At 39.2% G+C, this 20,502-nt stretch overlaps 1 protein-coding gene across 2 annotated transcripts in view; it reads left to right on the top strand.

The window, feature by feature from the left end:
* The window catches only part of KLHL14 (kelch like family member 14), an 82,838-nt gene extending 64,892 nt beyond the window's left edge, over window positions 1-17,946 (top strand). For both annotated transcript variants that reach the window (XM_070747702.1, XM_070747703.1), the window contains exons 6-9: window positions 6,512-6,702; window positions 6,804-6,962; window positions 10,108-10,265; window positions 15,538-17,946. In XM_070747702.1, coding sequence (XP_070603803.1) covers window positions 6,512-6,702; window positions 6,804-6,962; window positions 10,108-10,265; window positions 15,538-15,678 — 649 coding nt within the window. In that variant the 3' untranslated portion in view covers window positions 15,679-17,946. The remainder of the gene's footprint in view (window positions 1-6,511; window positions 6,703-6,803; window positions 6,963-10,107; window positions 10,266-15,537) is intronic.
* The last annotated feature ends 2,556 nt before the right edge of the window (window positions 17,947-20,502 follow it).

Below are 20,502 nucleotides of genomic sequence, written 5' to 3'. Positions count from 1 at the left end.
GCTATAAGTAATTTTTGCTGTGTTTTTCTCTATATCTATATTCAGTTTACATAAACAACTTATTTGTCCTCAAATTTCTTGTTGCACACTTGTTGCACAAGAGCCGGAAGTGGAGAAATGCTTGAAGAAGTATTTTAGACAACTTCATGGGAATGAATGTGATATGTAGAAGAGGGAAACTGAAACAAATACTCTAAATGTTAGTGTCCAAGAAAAATGAATGTCTAAAAAGTTTAAAAATTGTAAGGCTGCAGGTAGAGATGATATGGCTGGAGAAACATTAAAAGACGTATGTGGTTTGCTTAGGGAGTGGCAGTGTGATTTATCAACACAGCTGAAGACTGCATGTGTGCCTAATGATTGGAAAAATGATACTTTTGCTTCCCAATACAGAGGGAAATATTTTTTTAAAGAGGGGAGTCCACTTGTGAAATGTGCATGGGGAGATGTTTGGTGTAATTTTGAGATAAATTATACAACAGGTGTAAGTGAAATTTGAGAGGTACAATGAGGCTTTCTGCTAAACAGAACTAGCAAAGAAGAAAATCTGATGTCCATCCTATTAAATACATTTTAACAAATATAGTATATACATGTATTTTTTAATGAATCAGTTTTAAACTCAGATCTATTAATACCATTTTAACATTTTTAAAGTCACGAATCCATAGTTAGGGCTTTATTAGAGATTCTAGTACTTTGGAACTTCCACAGAATTTTCATGTTTGAAATGGTGTAGAAAATATACTTTAATTTTTCATAGAAATGTGTACAGGTTTTAACTCTGTTATGGATTCTGTCAAGTGAGTGAGCATTTTTTAAAATGTTTGCAAGGTGGGTAGGTATTTCAGGGTGAATTTAAGAATACTAGTTTTATTGTTTTATTTTTTAAAATAATTTTATTACACAGGTGAAAACTAAGAATGAAACAATACAAAAATATGTATAAAAAGAAAATGTGTGGGGAAAAAATAAGAAAAAAATCCAATCCCTCCCCAAAAAAGATAGTAAGAAAAAGAAACTTCTTTCTTCATCTCTAGAAAGTATATTCAACATTAACAATTTTATCATTGTCTTAAATTACAATAAATATCATCTTCATTCCATACTTCACTCCACTCTATAAATTCATCTCTAAATCTTCTCTTTACTGATCAATCAAAGTCCAATAAAATTTACAAAAATATCTAATAACGTAAGTATTTAATGTCTCTTTCCATTTAATCTAAATTCCCCTCATCCCTCTCTTAGCAATTGGGAAAGTTGTTGAGAAGGTGATGTCGCTCCAGGTCCAACGGTCCTTGGATAAAGCCAATTATCTGGGCCCTCAACAGTCAGGATTCAGCATAGAAACTGCTTTGGTCGCACTGATGGATGACCTCTGTCAGGCCTGGCATAGGGGTTTATCCTCTATCCTGGTGTTCCTTGACCTCTTAGTGGTTTTCAATACCATCGACCATGGTATACTTCTGCAGCGGCTGGAGGGGCTAGGAGTGGGAGGCACCATTCTACAGTGGCTCACCTCCTACCTCTCCAGTTGGTTGCCGTTGGTGTGGGCAGGGGGTCAGAGGTTGACTCCTAGGTCTCACCCTTTTGGTGTTCCTCAGGGGTCAGTCCTCTTCCCCCTGCTGTTTAATATCTATATGAAACCGCTAGGTGAAATCATGCAAGGGCACGGGATAAGTTTGGCCAAGGACTAGGATCCAATGGCCCCAAGCTTGACAGCATAAATGAGTCTTTAGATGCTTTCAGAAGGCGAGGAGGGTGGGGGCAGTACAGATCTCCGGAGGGAGCTGATTCCAGAAGGCTGGGCCCCAACAGAGAAGACTCTTCCCCTAGGCCCCACCAAGTGACATTGTCTAGTTGACGGGACCTGGAGAAAGCTGATTCTGTGGGGCTTCACTGGTTGCTGAGATTTATGCGGCAGGAAGTGATCCCACAAGTAGTCTGGCCTGATGCCATGTAGGGCTTTATAGGTCATAACCAACACTTTGAATTGTGTCCAGAAACCAATTGGCAACCAGTGCAGACCATGGAGTGCTGGAGAAATGGGCATATCTGGGAATTTGCAGTTTCCAAACACTCTTCAAAGGTAGCCCCATGTAGAGAGCATTCCAGTAGTCGAACCTTGAGGTGATAAGAGCATGAGTGACGAGTAAAGACTCCGTGTCCAAATAAGGGCCACAACTGTATTGTATATTTTATATGTTGTTAGCTGCCCTGAGTCCTTGGAGAGGGACGGCATAGATATGCAATAAATAAATAAACTGATGCACCAGGCAAACCTGGGCAAACGCCCCCTAACCATAGGCGAAAGATGATGTTCCATAGTCAGCTGTGGATCAAGGAGGATGCCCAAGTTGCAGACCCTCTCTGAGGGGATCAGAAACCCCCCCCCCCCCACAGGGTAGTAAAAATTTCACTCGAATGCGCACTCATATACCAGAGCCGCAGAACTGCGCGCAAATATCCATAACGGTAGGAACCCATACTGAATCCAGATAAATATTAAACATCAAAGATAACTAAATACTAACTAAATAACCAGTTGTGGGGTTATTTTCCTTTTTCCCAGCAATATTGCATAAATAAAATTCTTACTCTTATTATTTTCTAATCACTTTGTTCCTTCTCATTTAATTGTTGTAATCTTTAGTCCATTTGTAATTTCCATGAAGTAAATCCAGCTAATCTCTTATATTTCAATTTAAAAGGACATATTATTTGTATGCCTTTTTTTAAAAAAAATGATTATCCAATTCCACTGGTAAATTCAGTACTGTATTTCTATTTCTTACTTCTTGTTATAATTTTTAAGTCCGATTTTTAAGTTCATTTCAGTTTCCTTCAAAGGAATTTGTTCATCTTCGGTAACAACTTAGTAGTAGTAAAAAGTTAAAAAGCTCTTTGCACAAAAGTACAAAAAGTACTTTACACACCAAAGATTTAAGTTTTCTTTTAAGGTAGCCATCATGTGCTTTAGTAATCAATCTTCAAAGTTTTGCTTTGTATCGAAAAGAAAACAAAATAGATTTTTCTCACATAAGAGAATCTTTCTAATTAGTTTCAAAGTCTTTCTCTAAAGCAGACACCCAGCAATTTGTAGCCTTGCAGTTCCAAAGGTTTTTCCATCTTAAGAGGCAGTACAAAAAAATAAACTTCAAAGTTTTTTAAAAGATGAGGTTTGGTCAAATCTTGAATCCAAAGTTTCCAAAGGCTTAGAGCATGACTGAACCCATGACTTTCAGCTGATTGGAGAATCCATATGGAGAGATATGTATTATGGAGACTACTTCTCCATGTATTATATATATTATGGAGACTACTTCAGCTTCAACCACAACAATACACAGGCACACAACAGAAACAATCTCAAAGTAAACTGCTCCAAACTCGACTGTAGGAAATGTGACTTTAGCAACCAAGTAGTTAATGCATGGAATTCACTACCTGACTCTGTAGCAGTGTTCCCTCTAATTTTTTTTTTTGGGGGGGGGGGAGGGGGGGGAAGTATAGTGTCTGAGCGGCAGTCCCTTCGGGACTGGGCGGCACAGAAATAATGAATGAATGAATGAATGAATGAATGAATGAATGAATGAATGAAAGAATAAACAAACAAACAAACAAAAAACCCACCCTGTTTTGCCTCAGAGAATTTCAAAATAAAATACTGTACTGTGTGTCTATAACAGTGAGCTCATAATAGGGCAACTCTATCAATATCAAAATGCCACTTAAATAGTTGAGCTACTTTCAAACTAGATTTTGATTTTCTTTCTCTTTTCCTTCCTCTCTTTTTTCTATCTGTTTCTCTCTCTTCCTCTCTCTCGCCTTCCCTCTCACTCTTTCCCTCTCGGCTTCTGGGCAGGTTTGGAAAACTCTGAGTTGATGATGATTTTTAAGTGAGCGATTGCTCACTGCTCAGCTTAGAGGGAACTATGCTCTGTAGTAGTATCATCACCAAACCCCCAAATCTTTACCCTTAGACTTATCCACTGTTGACTTCACCCGATTCCTAAGAGGTCAGTAAGGGGCATGCCTACCTTCCCTGACCTAATGTTTCTCTATTATTAGTACCAATATCATATATATGAACATTGTTATATCTTTATATACTATCAATATGTACTTGACAAAATAAATAAATAAAATAAGAATAAAATAAGAATTTCAGCAGTATGGATCTCAGATATCTTACTGCTTTTTCCGCCATAGTTCCCCTGTAATCTGTGCCTCATCTAATGTCTGAATTCTCGTCATCATTTTTAGTGAAAATATTTACAGTCCATGCAATAAAATATCAACTGGAATGTGTTTGAATTGAAGATGAATTATCTTTAAACCAGAGATCTTCAAACTTGGCAACTTTAAGGCTTGTGGACTTCAACTCCCAGAATTCTCCAGCCAGCAAATGGCATGCTGGCTGGAGAATTCTGGGAGTTGAAGTCCACAAGCCTTAAAGTTGCCAAGTTTCAAGACCTAAAAACTTTGGTTCTTGGCTTATTCATACAGGGATGCCAGATTACTCTTAATGAATAAATAAAATGAGTGTTTTAAAAAATAACTCTTTAGGACTTTCAGAAGCCCTGAAAATTATTGAAATTGACTGTTTGAAGAGAGGTTAGGTAGCAATATTGATTCCTTAGTAAACTTTTATATTTCTTTTCAAATAGGACCATGGAAACAAGCAGATAAATAAGATTTTGTTCAGAGTTAGTCAGAGAAATCCTTTTTGGAAAGAATGGATGTAATACAAGGAAAGTTGTTCTGTTTGCAGTAGTGCAGAAAGAAGAAGAAAAGCGATAATTGAAGAAAAAATTTGATGATGTGGTTCTCTTAGTAAATTGAGAACAATGACCCTTGAAGGACCATAAAGAAAGTGAATGTCAAGCTAATTTATTATTGTTACATTATCTGTCTTAACTTTAAACTTGTCTTACTGAGTTGTTAAATCCTAGCCTCATACCAAATGCACCAAATGTTAATGACTCTCTGAATAAATCCAACACTGTCAACATTGCAGTGTTTTTGTCTTCTGCCTTACCAATAATGTTCCACCTATAATATCTCACCTGCATAGCTTCCTAATATCAGCTTACTTAGAATATAGCATCTTTTATACAGGACATCGCTTCTTCCTTCCTTATAAAAGGTCTCTGCCTCCATGCTTTGATACAAGTGGGCAAAATATGTTCAACATCTTGTTATTCACTACACTTATGAAATCTTACAATTAGGTCATAGAAGCAGTAGCTTTTTTAAAGGTAGTTCTGGTTTTTGTTTTGTTTTTTCTGTATCTCTGATCTGTTTAGCAGTGTCTCTTCTAGCCTGAACAGTAGTTATTAATACCCTCCTATATACATTATGAATTTATTTTCTCTCTTTCAGTCGTGTTATTTGCATCAAATTCCAAAATTTAACAATATGCTGTGTGACGTATTCGACTGGTTTGAGTTTTCCAATATTAGACGATTCTTAAGTTCTCATATTTTGAGAATGGAGAAAATCATTGTCTGTATATCCCATTTTTTCATACAAACCCCCCCCCCCCGTAGCAGAGTTGGGTTCCTACAGTGCAGTCCAGTGCACGTGCTCTGATAATAGCCCACCGATGATGCAATTTTGGCGCCACGACTCCGTTGCTCTCTTTGCCGGTCCATGGGTGCCACCATGCTTTTTTGTAATTTTTTGCGATTTTTCATTTTTCTGAGCATGCACGGAAGTAAAATCACGCATGGGGATGTGCACACGCGAAATGTTGCGATGTGCACTGGTAGGAAAGGTAAGAGGCACCCCCCCTGCCCGGAGGCCACCTTTTCTAAAACTGAAAAGGTGCAAATCTTTCCTTATAGCATGAGTATTCAGCTTCCTAATTTTTTCTTGTATTTTTTTCTCAGATCTACAATATCCTTGCTAGAGAATTATACCAAGTATTTCAAGGGTAGCAACATTGAAAAGTTTTGCAGTGGTCACTGTTTTATTTCTTTTTCTTAGGACAGTGTTCCCTCGATTTTCGCAGGGGATGCGTTCTGAGACCGCCTGCGAAAGTCGAATTTCCGCAAAATAGAAATTCGGAAGTAAATACACTATTTTTGGCTATGAACAGTATCACAAACCTTCCCTTAACACTTTAAACCCCTAAACTGCAATTTCTCATTCCCTTAGCAACCATTTAGATTATTACTCACCATGTTTATTTATTAAAGTTTATTAAAAAATATATTTATTAAAGGCGGACGAAAGTTTGTCGATGTATGACGTCATCAGGCGGGAAAAACTGTGGTATAGGGAAAAAAACCGCAAAGTATTTTTAAATTAATATTAAGTTCGAACCTGCGAAAATCGAGGGACCACTGTATTTAAAGTGGGGGCTTGAGTGGAAGTTCAGTAATTATTATTCAGTAAGTATTAGTAAACAAATGCTTTTTGTTCAACTTTGGTAAATAATTATGACAGAATTAACTCTAGTCACTGGAAACTAACTGCTCTATTTGTTATTTTTGTCCTCTAGGAGAGCTAGTTTTTATGCATGTCGGCTTGATAAGAACTTGTATGTGATTGGAGGGAGAAATGAAACTGGCTACTTGTCAAGTGTGGAATGCTATAATTTAGAGACAAACGAATGGCGTTATGTATCTTCCCTACCACAGCCTTTGGCAGCACATGCAGGAGCTGTACATAATGGAAAAATCTATATTTCAGGTAAGCTGTTTCCTAGGTTCCATCTGATTGATTTAAAAATTTGGTGCAGCCCAAATTTTATTTTAAAAACTGTAACTAATAGAGGTATGTTTGATTTATAGGTGGTGTCCACAATGGTGAATATGTCCCCTGGCTCTATTGCTATGACCCTATAATGGATGTCTGGGCTAGAAAACAAGATATGAACACAAAAAGAGCCATCCACACACTGGCCGTAATGAATGACAGACTGTATGCAATTGGAGGAAATCATTTAAAAGGTCACTTTTTAAATAGCAGAATACTGTACTTCTCTGATTTTTTAAATCAAAAATTGTTTTTTCTCTGTTATCATAGTTAAAAACCTGCCACAGACTTTAGTATCATGCCTCAGTAACATTTTTAGTAAAGAAAAATGTATAACACCAGATTAAATAAATGAGTAATGAATGTTTTAGATAATAAAAAAGAGAATTTTCATTACTCAGAATCATGGATGATTTGTCATCTCTATGAATTCATTGTTACAAACAGATTATTATTAACCCAAATTCCCTGCAATATTTTCCTCTATAAATTATTTGCCATCATAAGAAGTTTACAAGAGTTCCAAGGAGACAATATTCCTAGATTTTTATGAAGAAACTGTAAATATTCAGCTGCAAAATATTTACTTGGGAACTTCTGATTTGGCATAAATACGATTAATCTAAATTTCTTTTTTATTCTTATCAACGTTTTCTTAATGCTAAAAGCATGTATTATGTCTTTGTATTTATATTGGAAAAATATTTTACCACAATATTGGACAAGTGCTGTATATCTAAAATAATTTTGTTTGTGTCATTGTGCCCATAAAAAGCAGAATTACTTTCAATATTTTATATGTTTCCCCGCCCCCAGCAAATCTTGCTGCCATTAATTTAGGGAAAGGATCATTATGGCCCCAGTAACCGTCAATTCCAGAACTTTTTTATTATTTAAAACAGAAGATGTATCTTGCAACCTGAGATTTGTATGTGCAAAATTCAGGATTATACTCTCTGGAACTGTTCCAGAGGTTCCCAGCAAGTTGTGATTTAATGTGACAGAAGATAGAATTTATTGAAAAGACAAAGAATAGCAACAATAATTAATTAAATTGAAGTTTAAATTAAAGCCAATCATGTTCTGCTTTTTTGGCATGGCTTTTCTCACTGTTTAGAATACTACTCCGGAGATGTGTAGTTTTTGACAGGGGGAAAAAATCCTATTATTAAGTGCATTTAAATGAAAGGGTCATTGAGTTTAATTTTTGTAAAGTCAATCCAAATTTTATTATGTTTTTAAAAATAATTTCTAATTTTTGGCTTACTTTGGTTTTATTCACAGCTCTCAATTTCATTTAATGCACTGCTAAACTTTGTTAAAAGGATTACGTTTATATTATTCTCATCTGGAAATATGAAATGTATCGGAGGGAACAACTATCTAAAAGAAGATTTTTTTTTCAATCAGCGTGATAGGTTTGCACTGAAGAATTAAAGGACTATAGTGCACACATGCAGTGGTTGTATATGTACACAAGCCTTTCTGCTAACATATTTTCCTCATGTTAGTGTTGTGTACCAGTGTTTTTATAGGTAGTCCTCAAGTTATAGCCATTTGTTTAGTTACTGTTCAAAATTATAATGGCATTGAAAAATGTGATGCCCAGCCCTCCCCCTTATGATCATTGCAGCATAGCCATCAAAATTTGGGCATTTGAAAGCTCATGTACACGTTGTCCTCGACTTATGACTGCAATTGAGACCAAGATTTCTGTTTCTAAGTGAGACATTTGTTAAGTAGGTTTTGCCCTATTTTATGAACTTTCTTGCCACAATTATTAAGTGAATCACTGCAGTTGATAGCTGGTAACATGGTTGTTAAGTAAATTTAGGGTTCCCCATTGATTTTGCTTGTCATAATATTAACAATTTTTAAAAGATGATCTCATGATACCGGGACACTGCAACCGTCATAAATATGAGTCATTTGCCAGACATCTGAATTTTGATCACATTGAGGATCCTGCAATGGTTATAACTGTGAAAAACAGTTGTAAGCCACTTTTCAGTGTTGATGTAATTTCAATCAGTCATTAAATGAACAGTTGTAAGTTGGGGACTGCCTGTATTTACTGTGATTGCAACATCCTGGGGTCATGGGATTGCCATTTGTGATCTTTCCAGCTAGCTTCTGACAAGCAAAATCAATGTGGGAAACTGGATTCGCTTAATAACTGCTGTGATTCGTTTTACAACCGTGGTGAAAATTATTACAGAATCAGACATGACTTCCTTAACAACAGTATTGCTTAGCCATGGAAATTCTGGTACCAATTGTGGTGGTAAATTGATAACTACCAATACAGAGATCTTGGGAATCTTTGGAATTTTACAATTCCTTGCAAGTGACATTGCAACGTAATATATTTGCCTGTGCACATTAGTATTGCTTATTTGTTTCATTTGCCTGGTAACGTTTTCCTTTTGCTCTGTTTTCAAAACCACAGAATACAAGAAGAGATTACGTATTTCTTATAAAGCAAATTGTAAACATCAGCATATTGTCAAAGATAGAATTTACAAGAAATTCCTCAGTGCAAACTCTATGAAGTGAAAAAAAAGCTTTACTATAAATATTCCTAATCCCTTTAAGCCATGAAATCAAAATCTCAGTATATTATAGGAGTAGAAAAATATTTCATGTTGCATGTTATTAACAGTCCTAGCTATTGTAGTTGTTAGGGGTCTGTCATGGGTGCATCTCACCTATGCAAGCTTCATGAGCTGACAGCCTGACATTAGCACTTGAGTGTGGGCGGGATCTTGGAATATAAGAAAATATTGGAGGATGGAAACCCACGTGAGACTGGTGAGAAGCTACAAGGTAACCTAATCGTACGCAAAGCTGGGAACCAGCACCGGTTTCCTAAACAATATATAAGCACCTGATTGGACATTTGCAGAAAACCAGGATATTGGGGGTGTCTCCCCCAACTCGTTGTGTTTTTTGCATGGGAAAACCTCAAATTCAGCTTATGCTACTTACGTAACAATCTAAGCTTTAGTACATTATACTCTTGGCAAAACAAATGGCCAAGTCTTTCACTAAATGACTGAATGGTATGGTTGACAAAGTCACTATTATGTTTGCTATTAAGAATAAGGGCCAATAATTAAGTTGACATTCAGTATAATATCCTATGATAATGTTAGCTGAATTTCAGAGAAAATCAAAGGAAAAATTTGCAATGTTTTATTTTAACAGGCTCATTCCTTTTATTTCCAATAAGTTATAAATATTGTCCTTTTATGCTGCTGACAAATTGTTTATTAACGGTGACCGTAGTCATTATTTAAAATAAGTGGATTCAAATTATTTTATGAATGTGTGATACAGGTTTTTCTCACCTTGATGTCATGCTTGTGGAATGTTATGACCCAAAGGGCGACCAATGGAATATTTTGCAAACTCCTATTTTAGAGGGTCGAAGTGGCCCTGGATGTGCAGTCCTTGATGACAGCATATACCTTGTTGGAGGCTACAGCTGGAGTATGGTATGCATTAATTTGAATATGAAGTCTTAACTAGTTCATTCAGTTATAATTTTATAGCATGCTGTTTATTTATTTAAGCAATTGTTTACCACTACCTAATTTGTGGCACTGAGCACAGAGGATTATAAACAAGACAGTACCCCCAAAAAGTCACTGTGTCTTAAGTAATAGTGCAGATGAGAGTAGCAGTACCAGTAGCAGTAATTGTAACAGAAAACAGCATACATCCGGGCCCCAAACATTCCATTTTTAATTAATGTACAGTGATCCCTCAATTTTCCCGGGTTCAAACTTCGCGAAACGGCTATACCACGGTTTTTCAAAAAATATTAATTAAAAAATACTCCACGGTTTTTTTCCTATACCACGGTTTTTCCCACCCGATGACATCATACGTCATCACCAAGAGTCACTTCTCTCTCTCTTTCTTTCCTGTCATTCTCTGCTTCAATCATTTTCTCATTTCTCTTTTTTTCTCCCCTTTTTTCTATCATTTCTCTCTCTCTCTCTACCTTCCACTCTCCCCCCTCTTACTCTCTCTCTCTCCCTCTCTCTCTCCCTCTCTGTGAGAACGCTTGCCCCGCCTCTCCTGCAGCCTCCTCGCTGATAGCTGGGACGAAAGCGCTCTCAGCTAAGGGACTGTGAGACGGGCGGGGCGGGCATTCTCAAAGCGCTCAGAGCTGCTAGCGACCGAATGAGGAGGATGAGAAGCCGTAGCCGCCAGTGCTGCTGCAGGAGGACCCGTGTCCCAAGAAAGCCATTGAGAGGGGCAAATTGGGCAGGTGGGGGGTAGCGGTGAGGGGGCCGGAGGCGCTGGGGGGGCGGGGGCAACCGACATTCAAAACAATCTTTGCCGGCCTCCGCACTTTCGTCACTCCCCGCCCCCAACTTTAAGCTCGGCTCCTTGCGCTGCCTTGAAAAAGGGTGCGTGTGGGTAGTTTTTGGCTGTCCATAGCCAAAAATGGTGTTTTTACTTCCGCACCGCTACTTCGTGGAAATTCGACTTTCGCGGGCGGTCTTGGAACGCAACCCCTGTGAAAATCGAGGGAACACTGTACACCAAAATAAACTAATCCACCCTCACTCTCCAAGCTATTCAGCATTTTGATCCAATTATTTGAGAAAACATCCAGGTCTACAGTAACTTGCCACGGATCAGGACCATCCTGATCCTTGGCAAGTTACTCCGCCCCTAGTCCTCGGAGAGAAGCGGCATACAAATCTAATTTATTATTATTATTATTATTATTATTATTATTATTATTATTATTATTATTATCCCTATCTCTAAAGGGATACTGCTTCATAGTACTGTAATGCAATCCCAGGTCAAGGGTAGGTTCCTCCCGATTTGGACCAGGTTGCCTGAACCGTTAGCGACCTGCTGGTGATGTGAAGATTGCATCACGGATCTGGTTCTGTGTGTGCTGGTCCGTGTACTCTGCCATCTTTTTTTTGTAAGTTTTGGTGATTTTTGGGGGTGTTTGGATGGTTTCTCCTCCTCTTCTGCTTTGAAAAAACTCCCTCCTGCAACACACAAATATTCAAAATGGTTTGTTTTAGAAATTAATCTACAAACTGTTCAAGGAAGATCAAGATAAGGAAGACAAGGAAGTCTGGTTATCTTATTGAGCCTCCAAGAGTTGGCAAAGTTCCTAGAAATTAGTCCTTGAAGAATCCAAGCCGAAACAAAAAAAGCAAACTAGAGACACTGAGCAGGCTATGAACAGACAGATTTTCTGAAGATTGGAGGCCAAGATTCATGCCACGATACAAACTGGAAACACAGGTTAATATTCTTGAACTGCAATTCAAGATTCAAAATACAAACAAGGAACTCAAGTCAGGATTTAGGATTGGCATTTTTCCATGCAACCTGGCTCAGCACTTAAATAGCCTCAGGGCATGGCCAATTAGCCTGCAGCTTTACTCTGAAGTAGACCTCCACCAGAGTAAACCTTCCTGATTTTTCAGCAGTTACTGCTTCTCAGCAGCTCTGCATGCTCTTGCATTCAAGAAAGGAGTAGCCCCTCCTTTCTCAGCAGCCAAGGGTCACCGCAAGCTTCCAAAGGCTCTGGCTGCACAACCTGCCAGGTAGGCCACAAGAAGAGATCCAGTTTATGCCAACTTTCTGGTACTGACGGGACAAACTGAAATGTCAGGAGATAGATAATTCTGCAAATAACCTGGCTGTATGCTGTGTATAGTTTTATAGGTGACATCCAGCATCTTGAATTTAACTGGAAACTCACTGGGAACTAATGCAGCTCACATTAGACAAATCTCACTAGAGGAGCCAGGAGAAGAGTGTCACTTCCATAAAAAAATATGTTGAGACATAAACTACAAAAACACATGCCAGTTCAGTCATTGCCCATTCAATACGGATCACACTAGGTGTTATTGTTCCAGAATGAAAATGGGCAACAGGACTCAGGACTCTTGGCTGAGCAATCAGAGCTAGCAGTTACAGAACTACTGGAAGAAAGGGTGTTTATCCATTGCAAAAATACAGTGATTGAAAATAAAGAAATAATCTGTTATTAAAGATCAAGTCCAACAAGAAGTGGATATTTGAAATGCTTGCATCAGTTTTGTAAAAAAAAGTAACATACAGAATCAGAAATAACAGATGAAAGGTTATAGCAGATCAATGTCAATTTATAATACAAAATATCCACAGAAGTAGAATTGGAAGAATTGCAAAGGTCTTTCCACAGCAAAGAAACTCAGATTGTAGAGGTAAACTAGGGGAAGTTTTCAGTAGATGAAGGCAGCACAGCTATTGAATTGTTTTCATTCCAGAACCAGGCAATCTCTCCTCTGCTTCAGAAAGAGCAAAGACCAAAGAAGTAGAAGAATTGAAACAAAGAATAATTGAACATTTACAATAGCACAAAAACAATAAAATAAGTTGCCTATATTGAAGCTTGTTCCAAAGAAACAACTAGCACAAGCATTAAAAGATACCAATACTGTAATATCAAATATAATGACCAATTCACTGCAAGAAACAAGCTAACTAATTTACTCCATTATGGTCATAAGCAGTGAAGGGCTACCAAAATTTTTACTACCACACTGTGGGCGTGGCTTATGCAGGATGCCCTGCATTTTCTTTCAACATCTTTCAGTGCAAATTGGGTGCTCTGGGGTGGAGCTCCATTTTTTCTACACCCACAGTGTTCCTCCCGTACAGGCAGTAGCGCACCCCTGCATATACATATATACACAGTGAAGGGCTACCAAAATTTTGTGGCTTATGCAGGATGCCCTGCATTTTCTTTCATTTTTCGTTGCAAATTGGGTGCTCTCCATTTTCACTACCTCACTGCGTCCGTCCCCCCCGTCCAGGCAGCAGCCCACCCCGGTCACAAGTCCTCCAAAGCATTTGGGAGCAAGCAGTATTGTTTAGTCATAATTTCCATGATATATGTGCAAAATACTATATGTAAGCTATGCTAGAATTTGTGTAATTACTGCATTAATGTATTAATCCTTTGTTCCCAATAAACAATAAGTTTCTTAAACCAAGCAGCAGTATTCTTTTGTGTCTAAAAAATGCATTACATCCATCCTGTTATCCAAAATGTATTTTATTAATTTCAAGCCCCATTGTCAAAGGGAGTATTAGGAATTGTTTTGTGGGAGTAGGCAAGATAGCAACAACCTGTCTGATCACTGATGACCTCGACAAGGTACAGCATTAGTCCCTGACTCCTGCCATTTTCTAGTGGATGTCCCTTCGGTAGTGATATTAATTGGATTATTTTTCCCAATCATTATTATAACCAGGTTCTTATTACCCACTCTCAATCCTAAAATTCCACTGCCGTTTATAAAAATAAGATGCAATAGCAATAGCACTCAGACTTATATAGTACCCCATAATGGGCATATACAGCACCCTCTGGGCAGTTTACAATGTCAGCATATTTCCCCCAACAATCATGATCCTCATTTTACTGACCTCAGAAGATAGAAGGCTGAGTCAACCTGATGTCTGAAAGCCAATAGTTTGTATGAACATAACATTCTGAGGATTAGTACATTGCAGGTTCCTGAATAGCAACAGCACTTTGACTTATGCACTGCTTTACAGTGCTTTACAGCTGTCTCCAAGCAGTTTACAGAGTCAGCATATTTGCCTTCAACAATCTAGGTCCTCATTTTATTGACCTCGGAAGGATGGAAAGCTGCGTCAACCTTGAGCCCTGTGAGATTCAAACTGCCAAATTGCAGGAAGCCGGCAGGCAGCAGAAGTAGCCTGCAGTACTGCATTCTAACCACTGTACCACCACGGCTCTTAATATGAATCATTAGTATACCTTGGTATACTAATAACAAAAGATTTAAGTGCCAAAGCCCACTGCAACCATATAGCCAAGAAGGCTTCAAGAGTTGTAAACCTAATCCTACGTAGCTTCTGCTCTGGCAATCTCACACTACTTACCAGAGCTGACAAAACTTTTGCCAGACCCATCCTCGAATACAGCTCATCTGTTTGGAACCCATATCACATCTCAGACATTAACACCCTTGAAAATGTCCAAAGATACTTCACCAGAAGAGCCCTTCACTCCTCCACTCGAAATAGAATACCCAATGAGACTAGACTTTCAATCCTGGCCTAGAAAGTTTAGAACTAAGACGCCTTAAACAAGATCTAAGTATTGCCCACAAGATCATATGCTGCAACGTCCTGCCTCTCGGCGACTACTTCAGCTTCAACCACAACAACACAAGAGCACACAACAGATTTAAACTTAATATTAACCGCTCCAAACTTGACTGTAAAAAATATGACTTCAGTAACCGAGTTGTCAAAGTGTGGAACTCATTACCCGACTCCATAGTGTCATCCCCAAACCCCCAACACTTTACCCTTAGATTATCTACGGTTGACCTATCCAGATTCCTAAGAGGTCAGTAAGGGGCAAGTACAAGTGCACTAGAGTGCCTTCCGTCCCCTGTCCTATTGCTCTCCTATATCTCCTATATCTTTCTTCTATTCCTATATCTCTTCTTCTATTCTTTCATTGATATGTTCTATTACTATATCTTCTTTTCTATTATTTCTTAGATATATTTTACTATGAGTATCTCCTCTATAACCTTCATCATGTATTTTACTATGTGTATATAGATATATACCCACTAAAACCCTCATTGTGTATTGGACAAAATAAATAAATAAAAATAAATGTTATAGTTATTTACATTTTGAATTGATATTTTTCAACTAATTAAACAAGCCTCTATTGCATTTCAGGGAGCCTACAAATCTTCTACTATTTGTTATAGTCCTGAGAAAGGATCCTGGACAGAGCTCGAAGGAGATGTTGCTGAGCCACTTGCAGGTCCCGCTTGCTCTACTGTCATACTTCCTGCCTGTGTGCCGTACAACAAATGAGTCCTGGAAATGCAGAAGAGGACATTGATGCATTCAGGAAAGGAATGATGGGAGGAGAGATTATTTTAAAGAACAATTATTTGGACCAGAGACCACAAGAACCTACTCCTACACCTGCATTTTTAAAAAAAAAAAAAAAACTAAGCAAATTCCCATCTCAGATGAATTGGTATCTTGTCAGACAAGTAGGTTAGACGCATGGAACACTGCACATGTTGACAGATGGCCATTTCAGATTGATATTTTCCCTGCTGCAGACCCATATACTGATACTAAATTTAAAGAAAATGAACAAGAACATTACTGCGCATTCTGTTTTACTGCATGGGATCTGTGTTGAAGTAACAATGATAGTCCACTTGTAATTCAAAATTGCGGTACTGAAAAGCACTGAATCGTAGAATGGTCTGCTCCATTTCAGTTGTAATCCATGACTGCTTTACATACTCTGCAAGCAACAAACTTCAGAAGAAAACTCAGAGGTAATAATGTAATGCTTCTATTGCAAACAAATTGGTTGTCCTGGTGTACACTGCACCCTAACATTCCCCTCGTTAAGAATTCCAAAAAAGCGATGGTAGTTTTCAGGATTTGTGCCAATCTCATCCAAAAGAATTACTCCAAAAGTTCAAAGATTCTGGTTTTCCTTCTTTCCATAGCATATAAGCATGTATTGTTTAAGATGGTTTTAAAAAGATTTGATTAATGTTTAAAGAACGATAATTACAAATGCTATTTTGCAAAAATGGTAAATATTCTTTACTTTTCATTTCCAAGGACAAAATTCAAGCACAGTACTTTTATAAGATGAGGATTTTGTGATATACTATATTAGCAAAGATTGGCAAATTTCCTAATTGTTTAATATAGATATACTGTAATTATAAACTACTCTTATGGCAGTAAAAAAGTGCAGGCCTAACTCTCAGAGCCAACATACTAGGGCAGGTGGCACGCGGAACCATATCTGCTGGCCCGCAAGCCATTGCCTTAGCTCAGCTCCAATGTGCATGTGTGTGCCGACCAGCTGATTTTTGGCTCACACAGAGGCTCTGTGGGGGTGTTTTCGGCTTCCAGAGAGCTTCCAGGGGGATGAGGAGGGCATTTTTACCCTTCCCTGGGTCCAGGGAAGCTTTGGAGCCTGAGGAGGGTGCAACACGAGCCTACTGGGCCCGCCAGAATGTGGAAAACAGGCCGATTCCGGTCTCCAGAGTGGCTCCAGGGGGGGCGGGATGCAGGGGAAGCTATTTTCACCCTCCCCAGGCATTGTATTATGGGTGTGGGCACTCACGCATGCGCGATAGCATGCACGCACACTCTTTTGGCACCTGAGGAAAAATAGGTTCACCATCACTGTACTAGGGTAAGTTCTCAACTAAATCCAAATACAGGTGGTCCTCAAGTTATGACCACCATTGAGCCCAAAATTTCTGCTGCTAAGTGAAACATTTGTTAAATGAGTTTTGACATATTTTAAAATTGATCTTGTCACAGTTGTTAATATGAATCGCTGCAAGTGGTAGTTAAGTGACTCTGCCTTCCTCATTGACTTAGCTTGTCAGAAGGTTGCAAAAAGTGATCACATGACCCCAGGACACTGCAACCATCATAAATATGGGTCAGTTGACAAGCATGCAAATTTTGATCAGGTGAGCATGGGGATGCTGCAATGAAAAATGGTCACAAGTCACCTTTCTCAGTGATGTTATAACTTTGAACGGTCACTAAATGAACTATTGTAAGTCCAGGACTACCTGTATAGTTTGCAGCTTCAAGAGCCAAGCAAAACTGAACTGAAAGCAAGGCAGATGTTGAGCAGTTGGAATCTTCCAGAGAGGAAATGCAGCGTAGAAAGATTTGGGCAGAAAAGTGCAGAAGGAACATGTAGCTTGAAGTTGTCGTGTTCTTCACAGTAAATTGCTGTCTTTGGAATCATTCTTTAAAAATTGGCAGCTGATTACCTGCTTATGTTTAATGTCTATTAAGCTGTATAATATACACACACCCAAACAGTAACCTTTGTGAACAGTACACGAAGAATGCAAGACAGCAGAGAGTGCAGAATTTTTATATACTTCCTTTCAACTATTGTGTGTCAGGTGCCATCCTTGCCATTTTAGATATTTAGATGTGGGTACAACAAATATTATAATTAACCATAATATCTTAAGCTTGGGGGTGAATGCTTGTAAATCTGCATTTCAGAGAGAAAACAGATGTGATATAAAAACCTAGTGGCTCCCCCTAAGCTATAAACAATGAATCACATGCTAGGCTTTGGTCTGCCTTTCTCACATTCTTCGAGTGGGTGGTCTGTTCCTTTTTTATATTAAAAAGAATTCATGACAATGGTACAAACAATATTTTTTGAATGATGGAAACAAGCAGAAAGAGAGGAAACAAGCCGGAAAAGCATACAGAATTTGAAAAGGTGTTTCATATAAAATCAGACCTCTAGTTCTATCTTGTTCTCCACATTGACTGACCTATCATTTATATCCAACTGATACAGTAATACCTCGTCTTACGAACCCAATTGGTTTCCGGGGGAGGTTCGTAAGACGAAAAGTTCGTAACACGAAAAACTTTTTCCCATAGGAAACAATGTAAAATCAATTAATCTGTGCAACGAAAAAAAACACAAAAAAACGCCGCCGCCCAGCTGTCACCTTTTGAAACAGCCTGGGGGCTTCTCAGCATCCTGAACCCGAACGCCGAACCCGAACTTCCGGGTTCGGCATTTGGGAGGCCGCCGAGAAGCCCCCCGGCTATTTTAAAAGGTGACAGCCAGGCGGCGGGGCTTCTCAGTGGCCTCCCGAACCCGAACCTTTGCCGAACTTCCGGGTTCGGCATTCGGGAGGCCGCCGAGAAGCCCTGCCGCCCGGCTGTCACTTTTTGAAACAGTCGGGGGGCTTCTCGGCAGCCTCCCGAACGCCAAACCTGGAAGTTTGGGTTTGGCGTTCGAGTTCAGGACGCTGAGAAGCCCCCCGGCTGTTTCAAAAAGCGACAGCCTGGCAGCGGGGCTTCTCGGCGGCGGTGGCGGCAGGTTCATAAGAAGGAAAAAGTTCGTAAGAAGAGGCAAAAAATGTCTGAACCCCGGGTTCGTATCTCGGGTTGTTCGTAAGACGAGGGGTTCGTATCATGAGGTACCACTGTATTTTCAACTTGGGGCTGTGATTGAGCTACGGATTAAAGTCTGTTGAAGATTTTTTAAAAATAAACAAAATGGTCACTAATTTCTGACCTTCTTCAATATACAATAGCTCATGAAAGGAGGTCAAGTTTTAACAGCGGTAGTTATGTTTTGCGGACTGACAATTCTCCCTCTCCCTTTCTCTCTTTCTCTCTCTTGTCCATCCCTCCCTCCCTCTCCCTCCTCTTTTTCCCCTCTGTCATACTGTTTCTTTAATAAAATGGAGCAAGGCTTCAGATTTCCTGTCCACTGACCCAGCATTCAACTTTTCGTACATTGCCATAAAAAGTTCAATTTTGGTCTCTATCTACTTTCATTTTCCACTCTTATTTCCCCATTTTGATGCAGAATGTCTTGATATCCCATCCCCTAATTCAGTGTTTCCCAACCTTTTTTGAAAACCGCAGCACATTATTCATATTTTCAAAATCCTGGGGAACACTGAATGGGGGGGGGGGGGCCTAAAGAAAAGTTTGGACAAAAAAATATCTCTTCCTCCATTTCACTCTATTTCTCCCTCCCTCTTTCTCTCTCTTCCTTCCTTCCCTTCTTTTTCTCTCTCCATCCCTCTTTCTTTCTTCCTCTATTTTTTGCTCTCTTTCTCTCTCCCTCCTTCCCTCCCTCTATGTCTTTCTCTCTCCCTTGCTCTCTCTCTGCCTCTCTTGCTATCTCTCTTTCATTCTCTCTCTTTCTCTGTCTCTCTTGCTATGTCTCTTTCTCTCTCTCTCTCTTTCTCTGTCTCTCTCTCTGTCTCTCTGTCTCTCTTGCTATCTCTTTCTCTCTCTCTTTCTCTCTTGCTATCTCTTTCTTTCTCGCTCTCTCTCTGTCTCTCTTTCTCTCTCTCTTTCTCTCTCTTTCTGTGTCTCTTGCTATCTCTTTCTTTCTCGCTCTCTATCTTTCTCTCTTTCTCTGTCTCTCTCTCTGTCTCTCTTGCTATCTCTTTCTCTCTCTCTCTTTCTCTCTCTCTTGCTATCTCTTTCTTTTTCTCTCTCTCTTGCTATGTCTCTCTTTCTCTCTCTCTCGGGCGGGGGATGGGGGCTAAAGAAAAGTTTGGACAAAAAAATATCTCTTCCTCCATTTCACTCTATTTCTCCCTCCCTCTTTCCTCCCTCCCTCTTTCCATTGTATCTCTCCCTCCCTCTTTCCTTTCTATCTCTCCCTCCCTCTTTCCTCCCTCCCTCTTTCCTTTCTATCTATTTTCTTTCTATCTCTCCCTCCCTCTTTCCATTGTATCTCTCCCTCTTTCCTCCCTCCCTCTTTCCTTTCTATCTCTCCCTCCCTCTTTCCTCCCTCCCTCTTTCCTTTCTATCTCTCCCTCCCTCTGTCCTTTCTATCTCTCCCTTTCCTCCCTCCCTCTTTCCTTTCTATCTATTTTCTTTCTATCTCTCCCTCCCTCTTTCCATTGTATCTCTCCCTCCCTCTTTCCTCCCTCCCTCTTTCCTTTCTATCTCTCCCTCCCTCTTTCCTTTCTATCTCTCCCTCCCTCTTTCCTTTCTATCTATTTTCTTTCTATCTCTCCCTCCCTCTTTCCTCCCTCCCTCTTTCCTTTCTACCTCTCCCTCCCTCTTTCCTTTCTATCCTTCTCTCCGTCCCTCAGCGGCGGCAAAGAAGAAGGAAGGCAGGCTGCAGAG

The sequence above is a fragment of the Erythrolamprus reginae genome, chromosome 3 (genome assembly GCF_031021105.1).
Source record: "Erythrolamprus reginae isolate rEryReg1 chromosome 3, rEryReg1.hap1, whole genome shotgun sequence".
Lineage (NCBI taxonomy): Eukaryota > Metazoa > Chordata > Lepidosauria > Squamata > Dipsadidae > Erythrolamprus > Erythrolamprus reginae.
This window is presented reverse-complemented; position numbering and strand designations above follow the sequence as displayed.